The sequence below is a fragment of the Actinia tenebrosa genome, unplaced genomic scaffold (assembly GCF_029948245.1).
Source record: "Actinia tenebrosa isolate PJP-AT-01 unplaced genomic scaffold, QUT_ActTen_1.0 PGA_scaffold15__27_contigs__length_11533743, whole genome shotgun sequence".
NCBI classification, from domain to species: domain Eukaryota; kingdom Metazoa; phylum Cnidaria; class Anthozoa; order Actiniaria; family Actiniidae; genus Actinia; species Actinia tenebrosa.
This window is the reverse complement of record NW_028292575.1, coordinates 8,852,409-8,879,232: the sequence shown is the minus strand read 5'-3', so window position 1 is coordinate 8,879,232 and position 26,824 is coordinate 8,852,409. Positions and strand designations below refer to the sequence as shown.

Genomic DNA, 26,824 nt, shown 5'->3' with positions numbered 1-26,824 from the left:
AGCACGACGACCATAAAACAAACAGTAAAATTTTGCAAAAGCCCCACAAACAGCACGTGTACTAATGCAAAGACTAAAATAAACAAACGTCTCGTATCGAGATCTACAGTTCTTTATTGATAATGACTCGTTATTATCACTTAGAAAAGAATAGATAATAAGCCTGATGCGAGATGACGTTTTACCCCCGACTCTACACCATAATAGTTCTTAAAATTCTTTCATATTAAAATTTTTGATTCCTTAGAGAATACAGGAACAATAGTCATAATTAAACAACAAAAGCAATGTGAAAAGGATTATGGTCTAGAGACGGGGGTAAAACGTCATCTCGCTTCAGGCTTATTGGGCGGCTTCCTTAAATAAATCACACTCACCGAAGCTATTCATGGTAAAAATAACATAGGAATAAGCCCACGGGAGAGTCGCGTGAACACACCATAATATCATAACATGAACCAAGAGAAATTTAAGATTTTGGATATGTTTATCAAACAAAAATATCAATGCAACAAAGATGATCACCTTTCTGATCAAAACATCTTTACAGCTGTTTCGTGTACTGCAATCACATTCCTTAGCATGAAGTGAATCCAACATGGCGTATCTCGTCACAAGCATTTCGTCGCATCCATTAGAGGTTGGTTGTTTAGTAAAATGCATATTTAAAGATGGATCACTTTGTTGAACAATGCATTTTTTTGAACAAAGGCATAGGCATACAAGGCTTTCACATTGGCATACAAGGCTTTCAAGGCATACGAGGCTTTCAAGGAGGCAAGGCTTTCAGGGCATACAAGGCTTTCAAAACTTGACTTTCAAAACTTCGCGAACCAATCCGTTCCGAAATGATCGCTCAATAACATCTTTTTGTGTGGATTGTTCGCGACTCAAAAGCTGGGTGAATGCATTTGTAAGTATTTCGAGCGTTCGTAGCATAAAACTCCAAATAAATGCAAGTAAAAAACGGATAGACTTATGCTTCAGCGATAACGAGCCCCAAAAACTGACGCCTGACGAAGAGAAAAACCTCGTGGTGATCATCTAACTATCAATCACGGACACTTACTTAAATACTAATTTACCCTGATTGGACCGTTGGTTGTCAGGTGATCCTGTCAATCACGAGTTTCGATCATTCACACAACACTACTTCAACCTGATATTGGACTATTCGTATGTGTCTCTTTAACTTTGAAAACTAAAATTTTTTGGCTTTCCGCTGTTTTAATAAAATCATGTAGTGTATACTGCGGTAAACAAACTGTCTCAGCTTTCACTTTTGCTGTTCAGGCGCCCTATAGTTCGAGTTGGTATTCTGGAGACAAACCAAGCCCAAAGTCAGGATCCGAGCCAGGACTCGAGCTGGGACTCCATTTGCGACATATTTTTTAAAGAATAATCTAAATCAGATAAAATGCAAAATGTAGTCACGACGCTTCAAAGTTTTTCGGTTAAAGTACGCTTAAAGTATTAACATTTAAAAAACTGAAACAATAGAGTCGTTTTCAAAAACCTATCATGCATTGCTCTGTGGCAATTTTTGGCTAATCCAAGTGCTCTCTCCCCCTCCATCCCCCCCCCCCCCCTCCCCCCTCTCCACACACACACACAAACATTCTCTGGGGCATCTCCCAAATAACTAAACAAAGCCAATTTTACAAAAATCTAATAGCTTTATTGAATTCAGTCAGAATTGCCAGCCAATATGATGTGTACTTCTGGCAGAACATAAACTAAGAAACTAAACCGTGACTTCAGGGTTAACTCGTGCCCTGTACATGTATAGTGGTTGCTTAATTATACTTAACTGCGATCAAATGACTCGATTAAAAGGGTGCGGAAGGGTTAATAAGAGCTGGGATATTTATAAGCAATTAATAATGAACACTCCCTTAGAGCTGGGAAATGGGATTTTATAAATTGGAACTGGGATTCACAAACAAGAGAAAAATGGGATTTAGATTTGTTCTTTTGCACTGGGATGAGATTAGGACGCCCTTCAGAATCCTCGCTTGATAATGAGACAAGACATAAGACTATAATGAGCACTTATTTCAGCTTGTAATATTAGTGGGATACCTGGAAAGGGGACATAAAGGTGGTTGAGCTTCCAAAAAATACTGATATAGTGGCAGTGGCAGTGGCAGTGGCAGTGGCAGTGGCAGTGGCAGTGGCAGTGGCAGTGGCAGTGGCAGTGGCAGTGGCAGTGGCAGTGGCAGTGGCAGTGGCAGTGGCAGTGGTATATCGAACGTCTGGCACAAACAGGGACAAAATAATGTCGAGGAAATGAAGAGCAAGGGACCTTCAAGGAAATGCAGAATATTCATACACATATTCTTCAAGAAACAGATGTCTAGCTTTTGGAACCAAATTATGTTATAACTGTGGTGGACCAAACCATTGGCCTGGAGTATGCCAAACAAAACGAAACAACACTTTTGTTAGGCCCATGGCAAACGTCGGAGTAACGTCGACTAAGGGCCTACGTTGCGGCAAACGTAAAATCAATGTCGATCTTTAATTCACTCACCCATTGTTATCATAATTTTAATTGGACATGAAATGCACGAGGGAACGCACGGACATTTGTTTGTCTTTTCCTGATTAATGTATATCCTTGCAATGGCGAAATATAGCGCTGGACCACAATTAAAACGGGCATTTCTATGGAATGCAGTACAACAAAACAGAAAACGGAGAATGGCATTGCACTCTGCACTTATTTCCTGTTTTTCATGTTTAGGGAGCATCCACAAAACCTTGTTGGGGGGGGGGGGACTGATGAGAAATTATTCTTTGTAAAAAAATTTGCAGGACCCCCCTTGTTCCATTATAAAAATGTCAGGGACAACCCCCTGTCCCCCAAACCTGACATTTTTAGACCTCGAATTCACTCTTCATCAATTAAAATATTTAGTATATTATAGTAGAGTGCCTCTCATATGATTCGAAAACGGTATAGCCCGTAACGTAGCTGTCAGTGCGTATATATATATCTAGAGCACTTTTCGTATGACTGTGAAAACGTCGGTGCCGTATGCGTGCCTTGCTGCGACCGTGATGTTTTCTAGAATTTTGATTGGGGGATTTTTTTCTCGCGCAATGTGATAGGTGGGACAGTGCCGTGACATTGGTGTGACCGTGTCCGCGCCGTGTTCCGAGCCGTGTTTCTGACATTTGATTGGATAAAGAGTAAATTCTCGTGCAATGTGATTGGTCTGGAGTATGCCTTGCCGCGTCATGACCGTGTTCGTGCCGTGAGCTATTCAAGGTCATACGAAAACTGCTCTATAGAAAAATGTCAATTGAACACTCATACAAAAAACACCCTAATGAAGACATTTTATTTCTAATTTCTTACCTAACCACAATCAGTTAGCCTGCTTACAGGCGCTACACATTCAGTAGTACAGCCAGTTAGTCTCGAATCTTCTCACAATCCTTCTTCCCGATCTTGTAGCTGTTACACTATCTTCTTCTGTGACTTTATCATCCTCTTCCTTTTCATTTCCATATCTTCACCAACATTACTTTCATTTTCACTGCCATCTGTAGTCCACTATTCTTCACTAGCACTATACTGCTAAGGAGATTTACACTTTCTTCTTCTTGTCTTCTTGCATAGTAGTGATGCCTTATAAATTCTAATTTTCCATCTTTGGAGAGGTATTTGCAAGAAAGTTTATAATACTCTATGTATTTTTCGAGTTCTTTGGCTGTTAGCTTCCAAATCCCCCTGATTTAATGAGGTAGGGCCAGTCATAGTCATCGTACAATTTAGCTTTCCGATCTTCCTTGTTTTGCTTTCTCTTACGAGCCCTCATCACGCTCAAAATTTTGAGCTCCTCGTAGTGTTTCACGGAATCTTGGAATAAATGTACAGGGACACACAATTCTTTACTGAGGTCTGTCAATGTTTGTTTGTCAGAACTCTGTAAGACACAGCAGCAAAACATTTCTTGACTCTTGCTCTTCTTGGTAAGAAGTCATCAATTTCTTGAGGTGATCCATCTTCAGTTGTAGTTGCATGCGTACTGAAAACACATCTAAGTAATGACCTTCTCTTGCCTTATCCGGGAAAGGACTTGCCATTGTGTAAATTGGCTATATTCACATTTTGTAGCTGGATCACATGAATCTCGAATATACTGCAAATACAATTCGCCTAATTGAACGTGCCTCTGCATAAAGACCTCAAATTTCTGCATATAGTGGTATCCAGGAACAGAAGGCTTGTTGTTAGCTGTTGCATGCTGGTACTCCTTTATGTAAGTCAGGTTGAAAAAATGAGAATCAGTTCAAATGATGGGGCCATTTGTGAATGAATAAACTCACCCAAAACAGGTGCACCACCAATTCTTTCAGCAATTTCATCTGCCACTCCATGCATTCTTTTGCATTCTAATCTCTTCGGTTCTAGTGTGCGCTTCTATTGAAAGATTTTTAATTTCTTCATCTGTGAGGCAATCAAAAATTGGGTAATAATCAGAGCTTTCTTTTTTTCCCCAGTACCCCCCTTTTATATCTTCATTTCTTTGGGGGAGCCCCCACCCTTTTTCATCAATAGTCAGACCAGTTGAGAGGGTTTTCTTCGTTGGAAGGAAAATCCTTTGTCATGGGTGCCGGTTTGTATTTTTCTTTTGCCGAAAGAGCAAATGACTCGATCAAAGTCCACACCATCCCCTGCTCTGACGTCATATCACAGTACACCTTCAAAACTTTACCATTGGTTGTTTGGATTGGATAGATGTGTGGCACAGACATGTGGCTGTACGCTGCACATGAAGGAGGAAGAATCTGACAAACTCTTCCACCAAAGCCCTGTGGACATTTGCACTGAAACTTGTGTGTGACGTTTTGGCACGTCTCGATGCAGGTTCCACCGTTAAGGCAAGGTTTAGAATAACGACAACAGCCATTATTACACTGACTTGAACAACCAACACTGTTGGACTGCGATAGATTAAAAACTCTATTTACAAAATTGAAAATTCTAGAAGTGTATTGAAAGAGTTTTAAAAGTAGTTAGTGCAGTTTTATTTAATTCATATTTTGTTTATTTTACCTTTTTAAATTTTTGCTTTAGCTCGTAGTACTTGTATCCTACCAATGGGATGAAAAGATCAGGAGCTGTGTGTCTGTCCTCGTCAATCAGCTCACATCGTCTACCAGATAGTTGATAGGACACACATCGACAGTCATTGATACAGACACTGAAGCACTCCTGTACGTTATTGGTGGTTAGGTTTTTGTAGGATCGTCCTTTCAGGGCGTGGTGTTTCACGTGGTCACTCTCATTGAATCCGCCATTGTATCTGACCACTGGGCACGTGTCTTGGGTGAAGGCTGCTCTCGGTAGATATGAGACAACGATAAATATCAATGCATGAAGTATGAGCATCTTGGCCATTTTGCTTTATAGGAAAAAACGAGAAAATCATTTTTTTATTTATTTATTTGTTCAATTTAGTTGATAAATACAAAGCTTACAGTGCAAATACACCTACCAAGGGCACCAGTACAAATTGTCACACAGACTAGACAAATCCCGATTGAGTATTCAAACAATAGAACCCATACAATCTTTGTTATCACCAAAGGTGCTACCACCTATTTTTTTATCTTGCAAGAACTTTAAAAATAGTGCCAAAGCTCTTTTCGAAACTTTTTTTTTGACAAAAATTGGTGTAAAATATAAGAAAGAAAGCCTCTACGTTACGCTAGCAACCGTAACAATAAGTGCATTTTTAAAACCCTGAATAATTCATAATCCTTTTATCCAGTTGGACAAATGTCTCTTTAGACGCATAAGACACAATGACAAACAAAATTGACTATATTTTCAAACATTTCAATAAAAACGTCCATATAAATAAGCCTGTAGTAGGATTTCATTTCCTGCTAAACTTAAAATACTACAAGATTAGGAGAATATGCATATGCGGATAACTATGTAATTGTTCAGTGATACCTCTTTCGCTGATCGGGGATTTTTTTTCTTACGGCACTGTCTAATAATAATAATTAAGGAGAGTGTCGAAAGTATTTTCAAAAATTTCCATAAAAGACGTCCATGTAAATAAGCCTGTAGTAGGATTATTTTATTTCCTGCTAGACTATTACAACATCAATAGAATATTCATATGCTCTAACTATGTAATTGTTTGATAACTTTTTCTCTGATCGGGAATTTTTCTTCTTACCTACTGTCTAATACTAATAATTAAGGAGAGTGTTGAGAGTAGATCGGCAAAAATATATTAAAGATGAAGATGATTAGGAATCCCTTGTTAGTAATAACTGGATTCTTAAAGCAAGGAGGAACTTATCCAGAATGAAAGTTCGACTTTTGAAGTAAAATACAATGGAGTCCATTACCTTGGCCAAATGTAAATATGGCCATGATGATCTTTATTATTATAATGGTTGACAGCAAGAGGGCTACAACAACTTTTATTTCAAGGAAGAATAGCTATGTTGGCTAAAATCCCCACTAAATTAATTGAAAGTTCAGTGTGTAGGTGGTTTTGAAACGAATTTAAGGCTGGGGTTTTCCCCCTTGAACTTCGTAAAATACTGTTTAAAATAAAGTCTTAAAATACTTGCAATCATCGAAAATATATTATGTCGTTCGATGCCTTTTTCGGTGTTTATTTGGGTGGTGAATACACTCCCTCGTGTAGGAAGAATACACAAGGCCAGGACTCCAATCAAACTCACATTCTTCTCAAAATCTAACAGGAATTAATCCTACGCTCTCTGGCACATAAAAGGATGATAATCAATGATTCTTCTGGGAAATGTTTTTGGAAAATCGCTTCAATATTACAAACGAAACAAATTTAAGAAAGTCAGCCTGTGCGTTCATTATGGCATCTGAAAATACTCGAAGTTATTACAAGCATTTGGCACAAATTTACAAGATAAAAAAAGTCAGATTAACGCTAACTGTAAAAGGAAAATTCAATAAGGAATAATTATAAAAAATTAAAATCAATCTAAATGGTGAAGTCTACGTTTTGGTTAAATGTCATAATTTATGGTAACATTAGATTGAAATTCTAGTTTTCTTATTAATCCCATACAATATGCTGAACAAAACCAAGGAATCCATTTTGTTTTTATCACATACCTCTAAGTATTGAGAGCTGAAGATTGTCTTTGCTTTGTTAAGGACATATTTCATTATTCAAATACATACCTTAAACATGGCAGCTCCGAGAGAAATAACTTTACCTTGATTCCAGCATGAAATGTAAACAGAATTGCAATGCGCGTTCTGATTGGTCAAAAGGCATCAAAAACAGCCTACGTACTGCAAGATGACATAAGTCCCACCAAACTTTAGAACATTCGCTCTAACAAATCTTTCAATATATAAATTTATGCACTCACTTAGCTGCCTGAATTGTTTTGGCTTGCAAGGAATTCGAAAATAGTGTGAAAGCTTTATTATTCCAACTATTTATATATTTTTCAAGATTTCATTTGAAACTGGTTGAGAATAGATCGATTTCAGTCGCGGGGGCCAAATAGACCTGTTTATCATATATAAAACTAGAATTCCATACAGTAAATCCGTGTTATAAAAATATCTATGTTTATATTTCACATGTGAAAAAAGCAATACGACCAATTAGCGTCTCGTCGCTCGTACCTCGCTCGTTCATGTTTTTACACAAACAACTCATGAATATAACCCCGTACGCCGCCCTTTTCATTAATAAATCTATATTTACCGATACGGTGACCATCTTCTATTGCAGGAGTTTTAGTAGAGTAATACCCTTGTTTTGCACTGCGAATGCAACTAGAAGCATGGAACTAACAAAGTATGAAGTGTTTTCTCGATATTCAGGACGAAAGTATGATATTTTTACGATTATTTTTTGGAGTCTGTGACGTCATACACTCAACATCCAACATCGCTCCATACATTTATTTGTAGTTTATGATCAAAATATCAGTAATAAAGGGAGAAAGAAATACCCAAACACCCCAAAATATAAATTATAGTCACAAGTAATGTGAAATAAGCACATTAGCCACCCTTTGGGCTACATAGGAATAAAATAAATTAAGGATTTATATACGAAGAAATGTATATAGCAGTGTTTGATGTTGAGTGTATGACGTCACAGACTCCAAAAAATAATCGTAAAAATATCATACTTTCGTCCTGAATATCGAGAAAACACTTCATACAGTGATTATTGGACCTTTAAAGAGTATTCTTAGGAAGTTTCAGCTGAATCCAAGTTTGAGCGGTTTTCGTCAGAGTAGCACTTTAAATTTACTCGGGATGTTCATGGATTTAGACTTAAAATAAGTTGAAATACAATAAAATGTATTTACTAAGAACGTAAACTAACCTTCGCTCATTCCCGATGTACCCAACATGTCTTCCCTTCGGAACTCCACATACGGCAGAAAATCGGACAGAATTGAAGCGAAATCCAACAAAAGAGGTTTGTTTCTTGTCAGACAAAGCCAATAATTTTCTAATACGAACCTATGGCGACATTTTATTAGTGGAGCCCGAAAATCATTCCAAAATTATACTTTATGCACGGCTTACGGCTTTGCCTCTCTGTGACAGTAGCTACAAAGCTTAGATAGAATGTATGGCTTTGGAGGACGCTGTTCGCCAACATACATTCTCTCTTATTTTTGCGAAAAAACTGACGATGATGGTCCAAATAGTAAAGGCCGGATACAAGAGTTTGAGAAGGGTAGTACGCTATGATAACCGTCACGAAATATGTATTTTTGGCGTTTTGTGATTATAGGAACTATGATGTCGTTAAGCAGTGTAGCAGTGTAGCAGTGTAGCAGTGTAGCAGTGTAGCAGTGTAGCAGTGTAGCAGTGTAGCAGTGTAGCAGTGTAGCAGTGTAGCAGTGTAGCAGTGTAGCAGTGTAGCAGTGTAGCAGTGTAGCAGTGTAGCAGTGTACAAATAAATAACAAGGCCTGGTTTTCATTTTCAACGTAGTCGGTGTCCAACACGGAACCAAACTCCGACTCCGGGTAAGACTACGATTTTGTCGAAAGTAAAAATTTATTCAGGCTTAAGAGGTTAATTCGGAATGCAAGACAGTTACACTGACTCCATTACACTACACACGTCGATTTCAAATGATTGATGATTGATGAACCATTCTTAATTTCACTCTTGCTTTCTTCCTCTTTCTTTCCTTTCTCGCTTCCCTTTCGTTCCTTCTCTGTTTCCTTTCTTTCTTCTCTGTTTCCTTTCTTTCTTCTCTGTTTCCTTTCTTTCTTCTCTGTTTCCTTTCTTTCTTCTCTGTTTCCTACTTTATCTCCCTTTCGTCTTTCCTTCCTTTACTTTCTGCCACATTTCATTCTTGTTTTTGGAACAACAAGCGCCAATTACCATTGTGTAATGATATAGATAAAAAGATATATATGGGATATATATATAGCAGTTTTTAGCTAATTATCGTTTACTTGTGTTTTTATTTCATTCTCGCAAGAGGATTCAGACTTATTTGTAACGTGCAAGAATTTTTGGACAGTGAACGAAGGTTGACTATTAAAGTAGAACACGGCGATGCAGTACAACGATGAGCAGGGTTGGTAGCTCGATAATATCCCTCTAGTCGTCGCACCAATTCACAACCGGTGAACATTCTCCCCCAGGACCTACATTCCATTTACACCCAACATCTAACCCTCTAGAACTGTCAATAAAGGGATGATATGACCTTTGGCGAAAGTGTTTGACGTGTTGTATTTTATGTCCGTACGGTCCTGCTCGCTCGCTCTCACACTGAAACCATTGGGAAATGGTTAATTAATTTTAACAGGATGTTTCACTCTTTTCACGACAAAAATTAGGTCTTATAACAAAATGTTAATTAACTAAGTTAGGTCGGGCCTGACGGGAAAATATTTGGCTCTTGCCCATTTGTAATCGCTGCGCTCAGTCCATGCGTCATGACTTCGAGATAAAGATTTTCCAGTCCAACCCTCCAACTCAGTCAATAAATACAAAACATTGCGTGACGTGCGATAGTAAGCGATACCATTTGGGAAAGTCTTTATGCTAAACCTCACATGCATAGAATGCTTTACCAAGCCACCACTGGGTGGTAGGTGAAGACAAAATGAACATCGCTGAGCAGGCTTTATAATCTCGTACTTCCAAAGTTCTCGCACCAGTTTCTTTTAGTAGGAGTGCCTCCAGGTCTTCCATCCCATTGGCAACCGAGTTTATGCTAAACCTCAAGAGAAAGTCACATGCTTAGACCTCTTTACCAAGCCACCACTGCGTAGTTGATGATAACGAAGATGAACATCGATGAGCTGGGTTTATAATATCGTATCTTCCAAAGTTGTCGCACCAGTTACTAAGAGCTCCATGTCTTCCATCCCATTGGCAACCGATGTTCAATCCAAACCCACTATCAACAAATGGATGCAGAGCAGAGCCTTGCCTGAAATGAGTGGTACAGTTGTGACAGCTGATTCCACGCACGTTGATGTACTCGACTCTAGCACATGTGAAACCCCCCAAGTACGTCAGAATATCCATTTCACTCGGACGTCCTCGAATGTAGTCTGTCTTGACCAGTCCATCAGTGTCATAGTTACAAGAGGCTCTCCAGTGAGTAGCGTCACGTTTGACGTGTTGCATTGTATTGTGTGACAAGCGATAGTCAGACCAGTTGGGAGGGTTTTCTTCGTTTGAAGGAAAATCCATTGTCATTGGTGCTGCTTTGTATATCTTTTTTGCCGAAAGAGCAAATGACTCGATCAAAGTCCACACCATCCCCTGCTCTGACGTCATATCACAGTACACCTTCAAAACTTTACCATTGGTTGTTTGGATTGGATAGATATTTGGCACAGAAATGTGCCTGTACGCTGCACATGAAAGAGGAATCTGACAAACTCTTCCACCAAAATTCTGTGGACATTTGCACTGAAACTTGTGTGTGACGTTTTGGCACGTCTCGATGCAGGTTCCACCGTTAAGGCAAGGTTTAGAATAACGACAACAGCCGTTATTACACTGACTTGAACAACCAGCACTGTTGGACTGCGATAGATTAAAAACTCTATTTACAAAATTGAAAATTCTAGAAGTGTATTGAAAGAGTTTTAAAAGTAGTTCGTACACGATTACGTTTTATTTAATTTATATATTTTGCTTAAGTTACCTTTTTAAATTTTTGCTTTAGCTCGTAGTACTTGTATCCTACCAATGGGATGAAAAGATCAGGAGCTGTGTGTCTGTCCTCGTCAATCAGCTCACATCGTCTACCAGATAGTTGATAGGAAACACATCGACAGTCATTGATACAGACACTGAAGCACTCCTGTACGGTATTGGTGGTCAGGTTTTTGTAGGATCGTCCTTTCAGGGCGTGGTGTTTCACGTGGTCACTCTCATTGAATCCGCCATTGTATCTGACCACTGGGCACGTATTTTGGGTTAAGGCTGCCCTCGGTAGATATGAGACAACGATAAATAACAATACATGAGGTATGAGCATCTTGGCCATTTTGCTTTATAGGAAAAAACGAGAAAATCATTTTTTTTTAATTTATTAGTTCAATTTAGTTGATAAATACAAAGCTTACAGTGCAAATACACCTACCAAGGGCACCAGGACAAATTTTCATACAGATTAGGCCAATCCCGATTGAGTATCCAAACAACAGAACCCATACAATCTTTGTTGTAACCAAAGGTGCTATCACCTATTTTTTACCTTGCAAGAACTTTAAAAATAGGGCTAAAGCTCTTTTTGAATTTTTTTTCTTCACAAAAATTGGTGTAAAATATAAGAAAGAAAGCCTCTACGTTACGCTAGCAACCGTAACAATAAGTGCATTTTTAAAACCCTGAATAATTAATAAGCCTTTTATCCAGTTGGACAAAAGTCTTTTTAGATGCATAAGACACAATGACAAACAAAATTGACTGTATTTTCAAACATTTCAATAAAAACGTCCATGTAAATAAGCCTGTAGTAGGATTTTATTTTCTGCTAGACTTAAAATACTACAAGATTAGGAGAATATGCATTTGCGGCTTAGTATATGTAATAGGACTCCATGCTGTCCAATTAAGAAATAATTGGACGAGGAAAATTCCGAGGACTTCCAAAATTGGATGAGGCCGTATGCCCAATCCAATTTGGTAGTCAGAGGAATTTTTCGAGTCTAATTATTTCTTGATTGGGGAGCATGGAATCCCATTACCTATTAATTATATAGCTGCCTAATTAATCCCATATCAACAAGACTTGTCCAATTAAGAAAATAATTGGACAGTTCCCTATATAGGATTAATGAGTAGCTATGTAATTAACTATGTAATTGTTCAGTTGTAACTCTTTCTCTGATCGGGATTTTTTTCTCATACTGTCTAGTACTTATAATTAAGGAGAGTGTCGAAAATAGATCGGCAAAAATATATTAAAGATGAAGATGACTAGGGATCCACTTTTCTAGTAATAGCTGGATTCATGAAGCAAGGAGGAAATTATCCATAATGAAAGTTCAGCTTTTAAAGTAAAATACAACTCCCACACCCTTGCAGTGTAAATAATGTTGGCCGTGGTCTTTATTATTATAATGGATGACAGCAGGAGGCCGGCAACCATATATCGAGCCAAAATATTGTAAAACAACCTTTATTTCAAGGAAGAATGAGCTATATATTGGTTAAATCCGCACTAAGTGACCAAAGTAATTGAAATTTCAAGTTGTAGGTGGCTTGAATTACAAATTTAAGGTTGGGTTTTTATTCCTTTCCTTAAAATACTTACAATCATCTAAAATGTATTTTTTCGTTTTTCGCTGTTTATTTGGGTGATGAATACACTCCCTCGTTTAGGAAATATACACGACGCCAGGACTCCAATCAGACTCACATTCTCCTCAAAATCTAACAGGAATTAATCCTACGCTCTCTGGCACATAAAAGGATGATAATCAATGATTCTTCTCAGGGGCGGCGGAACCGGGGGGGTAGATGTTTCTAATATTTCTCATTAGCTCTATTATCTCGATAAAAAGAACTCTAATTTTTCGATGATTCAAAAGAGAGGCAGCGTCAATAAAAAAAAACAAATGATAGCAGACATTGGAGTTATACTCTACTGCTTCAGAACAATAATTTTTGCCTTGGGTCAGGGGGGCCTGGCCGCCCCAAAAATTATTAGTTCTTAGTCATTCTATTACGCCGCATGCGTCTGCAATCAAACAAAACATTGTCATTATCACATAGCGTTAAATATAATCTTCAGTGCCCCCCCCCCCCCAAGATTTTTGGCTTCCGCCGCCCCTGCTTCTGAGAAAGTTTTGGAAAATTGCTTCAATATTACAAACGAAACAAATTTAAGAAAGTCGTTAGACTGTGCATTCATTATGGCATCTGAAAAGACTCGAAGTTATTGCAAGCATTTGGAACAAATTTACAAGATAAAAAAAGTCAGATTAACGCTAACTGTAAAAGGAAAATTCAATAAGGAGTAATTATAAAAAATTGAAATAAAAAACAGTCTAAATCGTGAAGTCTACTTTTTGGTTAAATGTCATAATTTATGGTAACTTTAGATTGAAATTCTAGTTTTCTTATAAATCCCATACAATATGCTGAACAAAACTAAGGAATCCATTTTGTTTTTATCACATACCTCTAAGTATTGAGAACTGAAGATCGTCATTGCTTTGTTAAGGACATATTTCATCATTTAAATACATACCTAGTTGTTAAGGACATATTTCCTTCGCTCGTTCCCGACGTACCCAACTTGTCTTCCGTTCGGAACTCCACATACGGCAGAAAATCGGACAGAATTGAAGCGAAATCCAACAAGAGAGGTTTGTTTCTTGTCAGACAAAGCCAATAATTTTTTAATTAAAGGTCACTTTTTGTTTAAAATTACGGGTAAATTAAGACTCATCAAGACTCATTCACTCGATCTACTGTTGTCAAAGCGTGAAGCTGGTTTGCTTGCTCACCAGCAATGCGTTGCTATGTGGTATCCAGGCACGTGACCAAGTCCTGCAAAGAGACTATACTTGCAAAACCTTTCATTTGACCGTAAATAGACATGAAATGTGTCATCGCTGTAGAAGCGGTTACACTGCGGTAATATACGAACCTATGGCGACATTTTATTAGTGGAACCCGAAAATTATTCCAAAATTATACTTTGAGCACGGCTTGCTTGCTTACTGCTGATTGGCTACGACGTTTCTTTAATTTGTTACTTATTGACGGACCCCCTACATCGCGATAGCATAGAGCCTTTGCCTCTCTGTGGTAGTAGCCACAAAGCTTAGATAGAATGTATGGCTTTGGGGGACGCTGTTCGCCAACATACATTCTCTCTTATTTTTGCGAAAAACTGACGACAAAAGGTTTATTAATTATTAATGCCTTCAATTTACAAACAAGGCTAATTTTGCCAACTAATCAGTTAACTTTATCGACACCTGTCTCTGAACGTTTTATTAGAATTGCGCTCTATTGCCTTCAAACGATCATTTTGAGTCGAGGCATTTGAGTCAAATATGCAACGAATTTTATAGAAACTGACCCAAGGCAACAATTATTGTTCTGAAGCAGTAGAGTATAACTCCAATGTCTGCTATCATTTGTTTTTTTTTTAATGACGCTGCCTCTCGTTTGAATCATCGAAAAATTAGAGTTATTTTTATCGCGATAATAGAGCTAATGAGAAATATTATAAACATCCTCGTAAATCAGTCATTACTGAAGGATTCCTGTGTCAAATAAAGTTTATTAAAGTTTATCATACTGTATTATATTTATTTTTCCATAGTAGCCTCCTCCACAGGCATCTCCTTGGCTCTTTTTGCTCCTCGGGTTTCCTGTGTCGAGGGCAAGAACGACGAAGTCTCCTCCTCCTCTCTCGTCCCTAGTCGTCTGCCGTATAATTTAACACAAGAATCCCAACCGAGAATATATGGGGTAGCCTACAGATTAGGCTATTTCCATAGATTTTAAATGCCAAGCCTTAAGACCTAATTTGAGGCTGCCTCGTGATCAGTATGTCATTACCATTGACACAGAGGACCACAAGTACGACTGAGTCATTACCTTTAACGGCCATTGTAGGAAATACCTGATTCAAGATCTGACCAGAACAACAACAACAACAGCAAACAGTCTTTATTTGTACAATTCAGTTACAAAAACAAGAAAAGAACTATGAAAAAGTGTGAAAAAAAGGCCCGAATATTTGAGACGTTATGAGGTAAGACTCTAGATAAGACTAACTACATCAACCAGTACAACAACAGTATCAGCAGGTGTTGGTTTCAAAAGGATCTTTTTAAAAATATCCTATTATTTTAAATATGCGCATTTAACGAGAACATTGGTTATCATGGTAGAACACGGCGATGCAGTACAACGATGAGCAGGGTTGGTAGCTCGATAATATCCCTCTAGTCTTTAGTCGCCGCACCAATTCACAACCGATGAACATTCTCCAGGACCTACATTCCATTTACACCCAACATCTAACCCCCTAGAACTGTCAATAAAGGGATGATATGACCTTTTTTGGCCAAAGTGTTTGACGTGTTAAATTCTATGACCGTACGGTCAAAGTCACGTGATGGGGCCATATCGGTTGACGTGAGCGGGCCGAGAAACCCGTACTGCACTCCTCGTTTTAGCAGGATTTCATTAGTCTTTTTTACGATAAAAATTGGGTCTTATAACAAAATAATTGACTAAGTTAGGTCGGGGAAGACGGAAAAATATTTACCTCTTGCCCATTTGTAATCGCGGCGCTCGGTCCATGCGGCATAACCTTGAGCTAAAGATTTTCCAGTCCGGCCCTCCAACTCAGTCAATAATTAAATACAAAGTATTGCGTGACATGCGATAGTCAGACCATTTGGGAAAGTCTTTATGCTAAAACGCACATCCTTAGAAAGTTTTTCCAAACCACCACTGGGTGGTAAATGAAGACAAAGATAAACATCGCTGAGCAGGATTTATAATCTCGTACTTTCGAAAGTCCTTGCACCAGTTTCTTTTAGTAAGAGTGCCTCCAGGTCTTCCATCCCATTGGCAACCGAGTTTATGCTAAACCTCAAAAGAAAGTCACATGCTTAGACCTCTTTACCAAGCCACCACTGCGTAGTTGATGATAACGAAGATGAACATCGATGAGCTGGGTTTATAATATCGTATCTTCCAAAGTTGTCGCACCAGTAACGAACAGCTCCATGTCTTCCATTCCATTGGCAATCGATGTTCCATCCATACCCACTATCAACAAATGCATGCAGAGCAGAGTCTTGATTGAAATGAGTGGTACAGTTCCGACAGCTTATTCCACGCACGTTGATGTACTCGACTCTAGCACATGTGAAACCCCCCAAGTACGTCAGAATATCTATTTCACTCAGACGTCCTCGAATGTAGTCTGTCTTGACCAGTCCATCAGTGTCATAGTTACAAGTGGCTCTCCAGTGAGTAGCGTCACGTTTGACGTGTTGCATTGTATTGTGTGACAAGCGATAGTCAAACCAGTTTGAAGGGTTTTCTTCGTTTGAAGGAAAATCCATTGTCATGGGTGCCGGTTTGTATTTTTCTTTTGCCAAAAGAGCAAATGACTCGATCAAAGTCCACACCATCCCCTGCTCTGACGTCATATCACAGTACACCTTCAAAACTTTACCATTGGTTGTTTGGATTGGATAGATGTTTGGCCCAGGCATGTGGCTGTACGCTGCACATGAAGGAGGAATCTGACAAACTCTTCCACCAAAACCCTGTGGACATTTGCACTGAAACTTGTGTGTGACGTTTTGACATGTCTCGATGCAGGTTCCACCGTTAAGGCAAGGTTTAGAATAACGACAACAGCCATTATTACAATGACTTGAGCAACCAACACTGTTGGACTGCGATAGATTAAAAACTCTATTTACAAAACTGAAAATTCTAGAAGTGTATTGAAAGAGTTTTAAAAGTAGTTAGTGCAGTTTTATTTAATTCATATTTTGTTTATTTTACCTTTTTAAATTTTTGCTTTAGCTCGTAGTACTTGTATCCTACCAATGGGATGAAAAGATCAGGAGCTGTGTGTCTGTCCTCGTCAATCAGCTCACATCGTCTACCAGATAGTTGATAGGACACACATCGACAGTCATTGATACAGACACTGAAGCACTCCTGTACGTTATTGGTGGTTAGGTTTTTGTAGGATCGTCCTTTCAGGGCGTGGTGTTTCACGTGGTCACTCTCATTGAATCTGCCATTGTATCTGACCACTGGGCACGTGTCTTGGGTGAAGGCTGCTCTCGGTAGATATGAGACAACGATAAATATCAATGCATGAAGTATGAGCATCTTGGCCATTTTGCTTTATAGGAAAAAACGAGAAAATCATTTTTTTATTTATTTATTTGTTCAATTTAGTTGATAAATACAAAGCTTACAGTGCAAATACACCTACCAAGGGCACCAGTACAAATTGTCACACAGACTAGACAAATCCCGATTGAGTATTCAAACAATAGAACCCATACAATCTTTGTTGTCACCAAAGGTGCTATCACCTATTTTTTTATCTTGCAAGAACTTTAAAAATAGAGCTAAAGCTCTTTTTGAATTTTTTTCTTCACAAAAATTGGTGTAAATGTAAATGATTTGCTGTTTATTCGATTACGTCACTTCGTCAATTACTATTAGCGTAGTATAATGTTTCAGCCTCGTGGCTTTAGATTGAATACTGTACGGGAGGAAAGAGGTATGTACTATGTTATCCTTCTTATTTTCCACCCCCTTTATATCATATATTTGGTGTTACATGATGATTTACAATCACCTATACCTGATTACGGAAGAAACCCATCAATATCTTTAGATCCATACTTCAACGTATACAAATCTGTTATGATTTAAAGAACCAAACTTATACAATGTTACCAAAGTTTACGCATGTGATGCTAGCTTAGTAACCCGATTATAGTCGCTTATAGTTAGTTATTTATGTCCTTTGTATTATGTTTTAGTTTTTACGTGATCCAACATTATTACAATAAAGAATCGAGTATGGATTACAGTGTTTAAGCCTTTCTCCCCAAGCGGCGTAACCGCGGGTCTAGTTGACAGCAAGGGTGACCCCAAGCCGCTACAGTAAAAACTCTTTCGATCAAAACGTTCAAGTTAAAACCATCGGATTGAAACAAGGCCTAGCGAACTGATCATGACAGAAAAACGAGTAAGAATACAGACCGAGAAAGGACGCGTATATCAATTACAGCTAATCGACATCGAGTTTCGTAATGCTCAGAGAGAATGGTCAAAACAACACAATAAACTAAGGGATATGATATCTGACAGCGACGATCCCGAGAAATTAAGACCCGAAAGGATATATCTAGAAACGCGATGGGAAATCGTCTCGTCCGTCTACGATAGAATATCAGAATTAAGAAACGAAGAAGATATAGGCACAGAAGTAAACTCACACGCAGAGAAATTTGAGAACTTACTTAAGGAACACAACGAAGTATTAAAGTTGGCAAATAACCGAATTTTGGAACTAAAACGAACCGAGGAGAGAGAGAATTCCGCGCCGCCGTCAATATTAGGAAGTTCCAGTAGCAAATCGCAAAGATCGCAAAAATCGAGTGGCTCAAAGTCATCGACAGCTTCGTTTTTAGAACGAAAGGTAAAAATGGCAACAAAATTAGCGAGGCTGACAGCTGAGTTACATTTAGCAGATGTAGAACGTCGACAAAGAGCAGCGCTTAACAAAACAAGGGAAGATCTCAAAAAGTTCGAGCTGGAAAAAGGATATGAAATAGCACGGGCCGAAATGAACGCTCTCCTCGATATCGAAGGCATAGGATTTGCGGATTTGCCTAGTGAAAACTGTTCACAGGAACGCTTAGAAGAATATTTAGAAGGTCAAGTCAATTCAGTCACGCATTCTCAATTAGACAAATATAATCCTCCTCCGTTGCATTCAAACCCTGTCTCTAACTACAATTCGACCCCGATCACCGTACAAGACCAAATACACCATCAGCTTCTCATAGATTCTCCCATAAAATCTGCATTCCACATGCCACCTCCGCTATTGCCTAATATAAACACTAGTAAAGTCGATAAATCAACAGCGGTAACGCAAACCGCTGGCGAAAATGATAAATACTATACATATATCACCGAGTCACCGACAAAATCGCTCCAGCTTAAGCCTCAATTCGTGACCAATCCATTCGCCACAACAGCTGAACAGTCACGTGATACCGTTCCGCCAGTCACACAAGTCTCCTTCTTGCCCAGCGGAATAGATAGCGCGATAGTCCGCGAGTTTCCATCCGCCTCCCCATCGGCCTCTAGATACACGAACGCTCACACCATGGAAGGATTTGAGCATGCTTCGCAAGGAACAGACGTTTTCGCTGCACCGGTCCCTACCGCTTCTGCTGCACAACCGTGGTCGGCAAACGAGGAAATCTACCCCCCATGCGAACTGCGTAGCAAGGCGATCCCGGAGCCGACAATTCCTCCTGATAGGAATGCAGCCACGACTGGTACAGTACGACCTCCAAAGGAATCACCGAAACCCTCACAGTTAGAAAATCCTCTAATGCAACTGGCTGATCTGTTGAGTGAAAGGCGAACAAGAGATTCACTGCCACTCCCAGAACCTGAAATATTCCGTGGAGATTTGCTTCATTACCCCAAATGGCTAAAGTCCTTTCAGACCATCGTGGAAGAACAAACTACCAAGCCGGCGAAGCGCCTGTACTATCTTGGGAGGTACACAGCAGGTGAAGCAAAGGAGGCGATAAGTGGGTATGTCACCTTAGACACGGAGGAAGCATATCAGGAGGCCAAGGCTGTACTGAAGAACAGGTACGGAAATTCTTTCCTTATCGCGAATGCCTACCGAAAGAAAATAAACGAATGGCCCAAGGTCCAACCCAACGATGGTGTCAGCTTACGAAAGTTTTCAGACTTTCTGAACCAGTCGCTAAAAGCAATGCGCACCACTTCATTCCTGGACGCTTTAAACGATCCTGACGAAAACCAGAAAATGGTAAAGAAATTGCCACCTTACCTCGTCAACCGATGGGCTAGAGAAGTGGATCATTGGATGAACCAGGACACTCCAACTGCCGGTTATCCACCGTTCTCACAGTTCTGCAGCTTCATCCAAAATGAAGCGAGAATCGCCTGCAACCCCATAATCTCCATGCGCGCTTTCAAGGCTGAAAGTGAATCTAAACACAAGAACAGTGCGCACGACGGCCGTACCAGACCCTACGGCAGTGTATCTCACGCAACGAAAACAGCCTCTAGAAGCGATGAGAAAAGGCAAGATCCCAGAAGTCCCACCTGTCCAATGTGCAAGGATTCACACTACATAGAAACATGTCCCCAGTATCTCAAACTAACACAAAAGAAACGCAAGGAATTCATAATAAAGGCTGGGCGGTGCCTTGGCTGTTTGAGATGGGGTCACAAGAACAACGTGTGCCGTAAGAAGGTTTCCTGCGACGAGTGCAAGGGACCTCACCCAACATCATTACATGAGGAAACTTATGTACCACGTGAACAGCGACATGCAGAAAAGGAACCTCCCAGCCCCAAAACATCGAATCGCATTCAGAGCTCGCCAAGAGATGAAGTATACTCTGTCAGCTCACTGATAGTCCCAGTATGGTTGCACCATGCATCTGATCCAGAGCGGAAACTGCTAGTTTATGCTCTTCTAGACGACCAATCAGATGCTTGCTTCATAAAGGACTCTGTGGTGAAGAAACTATCCCTAACCGGCCCACTCGTCGATCTGAGCGTGGGCACGGTGATGGGTGAAGGCGTGGAAAGGTGTATGAAGATAAGGGGCTTAACTGTATGTGGCTTAAGTGAAAATGCCGACATACCTCTACCAGGTGCGTACTCACTTGACAACATTCCCGCAAGACGCAATCAAATCCCAAGACCAGAAGTGGCACGTGACTGGCCTCATTTAGAGCAAATAGCCGAACGGTTGATGCCTTACAGGGAAGACGTCGAAGTTGGAATCCTCATAGGTTCCAATTGCCCACGTGCCATAAAACCGCGTGACGTCATACCAGGCAGAGAGGACGACCCATACGGCCAGAAGACAGCGCTAGGATGGGGAATCATAGGCTCAGTGGATCCCAGCCGACTAGAAAATGAAGATCATCTATACACGACCAATCGTGCAGTCACGCAGTCAGACATCCGTGACAACAGATGTCATATCACATTTCAAACAGAATCCAAAGAGATTATCTCTCCTGCACTGATAAACCAGATGTTCATGACGGACTTTATCGAGAAGAGCAGTACGAATCAATCAGAAGAAAAATCCCTGTCCCGCGATGAAATGAACTTTATCAAAATCCTCGAGAGCGGTGTCAAGCATTTAGATAACGGTCATTACGAATTACCTCTACCTTTGAAGACTGACCAGGTATCGTTACCCAACAACCGACAGATGGCCCTGAGCCGTCTGAACAACCTCAAAAGGCGTTTCGATGCGGATTCAACTTATAGCGAACATTACCGGAATTTCATGCAAGAGGTAATAAGTAAGGGCTTCGCCGAGGAAGTCCCCGAAGCAGAGCTCTCAATCAACGATGGAACAGTATGGTATATCCCGCATCATGGCGTTTATCACCCCAAAAAACCTGGGAAGATTAGAGTGGTATTCGACGCTAGCGCAAAATTTCGAGGAAGTTCTTTGAACGGCAGTCTCTTACAGGGTCCAGACATGACAAACAACTTGACCGGCGTGCTTTGCCGCTTTAGAAAGGAAGCCGTGGCCTTTATGTGCGACATTGAAGGAATGTTTCATCAAGTCAACGTCAGGCCTGACCACAGAAACTTCTTGCGGTTCCTTTGGTGGAGAGAAGGTGATCCAGAGAAGGCAGTCAAGGAATATCGAATGGCCGTGCACCTGTTCGGAGCAACATCCTCCCCAGCATGTTCAAACTTCGCACTGAAGAGAACTGCCGATGGTCATGAAGAGGAGTTCGGAAACGAAGTTGCCGACTTCGTGCGCAACGACTTCTACGTCGATGATGGTCTAAAGTCCGTGGAAACAGTTAAGGAAGCAAATGAGCTCATAACGAAAACAAAGGCAATGTGCCAGATGGGAGGCTTTAACCTCCACAAGTTCACCTGCAACAGCAAGGAAGTCCTCGAAGGCCTACCAACAGAACAACGCGCTAAGAACATCCAAGAAATTGACCTCAAGTGCGAGGCCTTGCCGATAGAAAGAGCCTTAGGCGTGCAGTGGTGCGTGGAATCCGACCAGTTCCAGTTCCGTATAGAGCTTAAGGACAAGCCACTCACAAGACGATCGATACTATCCACGGTGAGTTCCGTATTTGATCCCCTGGGATTAGTCTCACCATTCGTTCTCAAAGGCAAGAAAATTCTGCAGCAGATGTGCAAGGAAAATCTGGGATGGGATGAAAGGCTATCGGACGAGCTACAAGCCGAATGGGAGAAATGGAGGGATGACCTGCACCACCTGAAGGATCTCAAGATCCCGCGATGTTATAAACCGACCAACTTTGGAACGATCGAGTCTGCTGAGCTCCACAATTTCTCCGATGCCAGCCTTGGTGGATATGGTCAATGCTCCTATTTGAAGTTAAGGAATCACAAGGGCGAGATACACTGTAGTCTAGCCATGGCGAAATCTCGCGTGACGCCTCTAAAGCCAGTGACGGTCCCAAGATTAGAGCTCGCAGCAGCCTTAGTGTCCGTGAACATCAGCGCATTCCTAAAGAAAGAACTTGCCTACAGCACCATCCCAGAAACGTTTTACTCTGACAGCAAGGTGGTGCTCGGGTACATCGGCAACGATGCCCGCAGGTTCCATACATACGTCGCCAATCGAGTACAACAGATAAGAGATCGCACCACACCAGCTCAATGGAAGTACGTCCAGACAGCGGAGAATCCAGCTGACGAAGCGTCACGTGGTATGGGAGCGCAACAGTTGATCAACAACTCAAGATGGTGGAACGGACCAGATTTCCTCTGGAATGACATAGAAAACCCAGCAAATGGTCCAGTGGTCCTGGATATCCCTGCCGATGATCCTGAAGTTAAAAGAGCGTCCGTATTCCGCGTCAAAGTAAAAGAACAGTTTAGCCTACTGGACCGCGTCAAACGCTTCTCAGACTGGCATCAAGTCAGGAACGGTATTGCTGCCATCACTAAATTCCAACAGAGAATCAAGCTCAGATCAAGGAACGAAGCCAACGATAAGCCAAACGTGGATGTCAAGGCCATTAAGCTTGCAGAATCGGAGATAATTCGCGCAGAACAGTTGAGCAACTTTCAAGAAGAAATTGAGACCCTACGCAATCAAGGCAAGGAACCAGCCACAGTGAAGAAGAGCAGCCCTATATATCGACTCGATCCCTTCATCGACACGGAAGGCGTTCTAAGAGTCGGCGGAAGATTAAGCAACAAAGATGTAGCGTTTAATATCAAGCATCCGGCTATCCTACCAAAGAAGGGTCATGTCACGGAATTGGTCGTCAGACATTTCCATACCAGGATAAGCCATCAAGGTCGTACAACAACGCACGCTGAAATTCGAGCGTCAGGATATTGGATAATTGGCGGTGCTTCCGTTGTTGGACATCAGCTATCCAAATGCGTCATATGCCGACGGTCAAGAGGTGCTCTGGAACAACAAAAAATGGCGGACTTGCCAGACGATAGAGTAAAGGAGGCACCCCCCTTTACATACAGTGCCGTTGACTACTTCGGACCTTGGCTCATAAAGGAAGGCAGAAAGGAGCTGAAACGCTATGGCGTCCTCTTTACTTGCATGAACTCTCGGGCGATCCATTTAGAGACAGCGTCGTCGCTAACAACCGATTCGTTCATGAATGCCTACCGTCGCTTCGTGGGTAGAAGAGGTCCGGTGCGCCAACTCAGATCTGATCAAGGGACTAACCTCATGGGAGCAAGGAACGAACTACACGCTGCAATGGAAGAACTACAACACGACAGGATAAGGTCCAAACTACTGAAGGATGAGTGTGACTGGGTGCACTTCAAACCAAACGTGCCCCATGCCAGTCACATGGGCGGAGTATGGGAGCGACAGATTCGCACTGTCAGAAGCGTGCTGACGACGTTGCTCCGCAGCCACGGAACCCAACTAGACGACGAATCGCTGAGAACATTAATGGTGGAGGCAGAATCTATCGTAAACTGCCGTCCATTGACTACAACTGGAAGTTCACCTTCAGACTCCGTGGAAGTACTCACGCCAAACCAATTGCTAACACAGAAATCCAAAATAGTCCTCCCTCCTCCAGGTAACTTTCAACAGGCGGACCTGTACTCAAGGAAACGTTGGGTGCGGGTGCAGCATTTGGCCAATCAGTTTTGGACTAGATGGCGCAAGGACTTCCTCTATGCCTTGCAAGAGAGACAGAAATGGGAGCGTCCAAGGACGAACCTAGAAATTGGAGACGTCGTGATCCTGAAGAACGAAAACCAATCCAGATCGCAGTGGCGCCTAGCTCGAATAGCACAGACATTCCCCAGTGATGATGGTCTAGTCAGAAAGGTACGATTGAAGATGGCAGACAACTCCAAAGAAAACAAGATAAACGCACCTACCTATCTTGATCGTCCTATCCACAAGCTAGTGCTGCTTGTACGCCAAAATGAACAGTGATGAGTATCCCGCTGCCACAGTACGGGGAATTCCCCACCAGAGGAGCCTAGCAGCAAAACAAGCTAATTCATGAACAATTTTAGATTGAATATTATCTCATTTATTGCTCTTTATCACATTTTGTTTTGTTTTGTTTATCGGTTTAAAAGACACTATTAATCGCTGGAAGAGACATTACTATACGTTAATTTTTGAGATCATTGTCACTGATTATAAATTGAAGGATCAATTTAGGGGAGCCATGTAAATGATTTGCTGTTTATTCGATTACGTCACTTCGTCAATTACTATTAGCGTAGTATAATGTTTCAGCCTCGTGGCTTTAGATTGAATACTGTACGGGAGGAAAGAGGTATGTACTATGTTATCCTTCTTATTTTCCACCCCCTTTATATCATATATTTGGTGTTACATGATGATTTACAATCACCTATACCTGATTACGGAAGAAACCCATCAATATCTTTAGATCCATACTTCAACGTATACAAATCTGTTATGATTTAAAGAACCAAACTTATACAATGTTACCAAAGTTTACGCATGTGATGCTAGCTTAGTAACCCGATTATAGTCGCTTATAGTTAGTTATTTATGTCCTTTGTATTATGTTTTAGTTTTTACGTGATCCAACATTATTACAATAAAGAATCGAGTATGGATTACAGTGTTTAAGCCTTTCTCCCCAAGCGGCGTAACCGCGGGTCTAGTTGACAGCAAGGGTGACCCCAAGCCGCTACAGTAAAATATAAGAAAGAAAGCCTCTACGTTACGCTAGCAACCGTAACAATAAGTGCATTTTTAAAACCCTGAATAATTAATAATCCTTTTATCCAGTTGGACAAATGTCTCTTTAGACGCATAAGACACAATGACAAACAAAATTGACTGTATTTTCAAACATTTCAATAAAAACGTCCATGTAAATAAGCCTGTAGAAGGATTTCATTTCCTGCTAAACTTAAAATACTACAAGATTAGGAGAATATGCATATGCGGATTAACTATGTAATTGTTCAGTGATACCTCTTTCGCTGATCGGAAAATTTTTTTCTTACGGCACTGTCTAATAATAATAATTAAGGAGAGTGTCGAAAGTAGATCGGCAAAAATATATTAAAGATGAAGATGATTAGGAATCCTCTTTTAGTAACTGGATTCATGAAGCAAGGAGGAACTTATCCAGAATGAAAGTTCAGTTTTTAAAGTAAAATACAACTCCCACACCTTTGCAGTTTAAATAAAGTTGGTGGTCTTTATTATTATAATGGATGACAGCAGGAGGCCGGCAACTATACATCGAGCCAAAATATCCTACAACAACCTTCATTTCAAGGAAGAATAAATTTCAAGTTGTAGGTGGCTTGAATTACAACTTTAAGGTTGGGTTTTTATTCCTTTCCTTAAAATACTTACAATCATCTAAAATGTATTTTTTCGTTTTTCGCTGTTTATTTGATTGGTGAATACACTCCCTCGTGTAAGAAAAATACACAAGGCCAGGACTCCAATCAGACTCACATTCTCCTCAAAATCTAACAGGAATTAATCCTACGCTCTCTGGCACATAAAAGGATGATAATCAATGATTCTTCTGGGAAAATGTTTGGAAAATCGCTTCAATATTACAAACGAAACAAATTTAAGAAAGTCGTTAGACTGTGCGTTCATTATGGCATTTAAAAAGTCTCGAAGTTATTGCAAGCATTTGGCACAAATTTACAAGATAAAAAAAGTCAGATTAACGCAAACTATAAAATGAAAATTCAATAAGGAGTAATTATAAAAATAAATTAAAATAAAAAACAGTCTAAATCGTGAAGTCTACTTTTTGGTTAAATGTCATAATTTATCGTACGCTCTCTGGCGCATAAAAGGATGATAATCATTTATTCTTCTGGGAAAGTTTTTGGAAAATCGCTTCAATATTACAAGCGAAACAAATTTAAGAAAGTCGTTAGCCTGTGCGTTCATTATGGCATCTGAAAATTCTCGAAGTTATTGCAAGCATTTGGAACAAATTTACAAGATAAAAAAAATTTAGATTAACACTAACTTAAATACATACCTTAAACATGGCATCTCTGAGAGAAATAAC

At 40.3% G+C, this 26,824-nt stretch overlaps 3 protein-coding genes across 3 annotated transcripts; all 3 read right to left on the bottom strand.

The window, feature by feature from the left end:
• Positions 1-3,330: 3,330 nt before the first annotated feature.
• Positions 3,331-7,228, bottom strand: LOC148911026 (uncharacterized). Its single transcript, XM_089030781.1, has 3 exons — positions 7,205-7,228; positions 5,069-5,417; positions 3,331-4,956 (listed from the first exon to the last, which is right to left on the bottom strand). The coding sequence occupies exons 2-3, from the start codon at positions 5,411-5,413 to the stop codon at positions 4,564-4,566; spliced, it is 738 nt and encodes a 245-aa protein (XP_088886907.1). The 5' UTR covers positions 5,414-5,417; positions 7,205-7,228; the 3' UTR covers positions 3,331-4,563.
• Positions 7,229-9,733: 2,505 nt separating this feature from the next.
• On the bottom strand, positions 9,734-11,526 carry LOC116299733 (uncharacterized). Its single transcript, XM_089030161.1, has 2 exons — positions 11,182-11,526; positions 9,734-11,060 (listed from the first exon to the last, which is right to left on the bottom strand). The coding sequence occupies exons 1-2, from the start codon at positions 11,524-11,526 to the stop codon at positions 10,263-10,265; spliced, it is 1,143 nt and encodes a 380-aa protein (XP_088886287.1). The 3' UTR covers positions 9,734-10,262.
• A 3,632-nt stretch (positions 11,527-15,158) lies between these two features.
• On the bottom strand, positions 15,159-26,824 carry LOC148911025 (uncharacterized). The gene is made up of 3 exons (XM_089030815.1): positions 26,795-26,824; positions 17,037-17,385; positions 15,159-16,924 (listed from the first exon to the last, which is right to left on the bottom strand). The coding sequence occupies exons 1-3, from the start codon at positions 26,806-26,808 to the stop codon at positions 16,127-16,129; spliced, it is 1,161 nt and encodes a 386-aa protein (XP_088886941.1). The 5' UTR covers positions 26,809-26,824; the 3' UTR covers positions 15,159-16,126.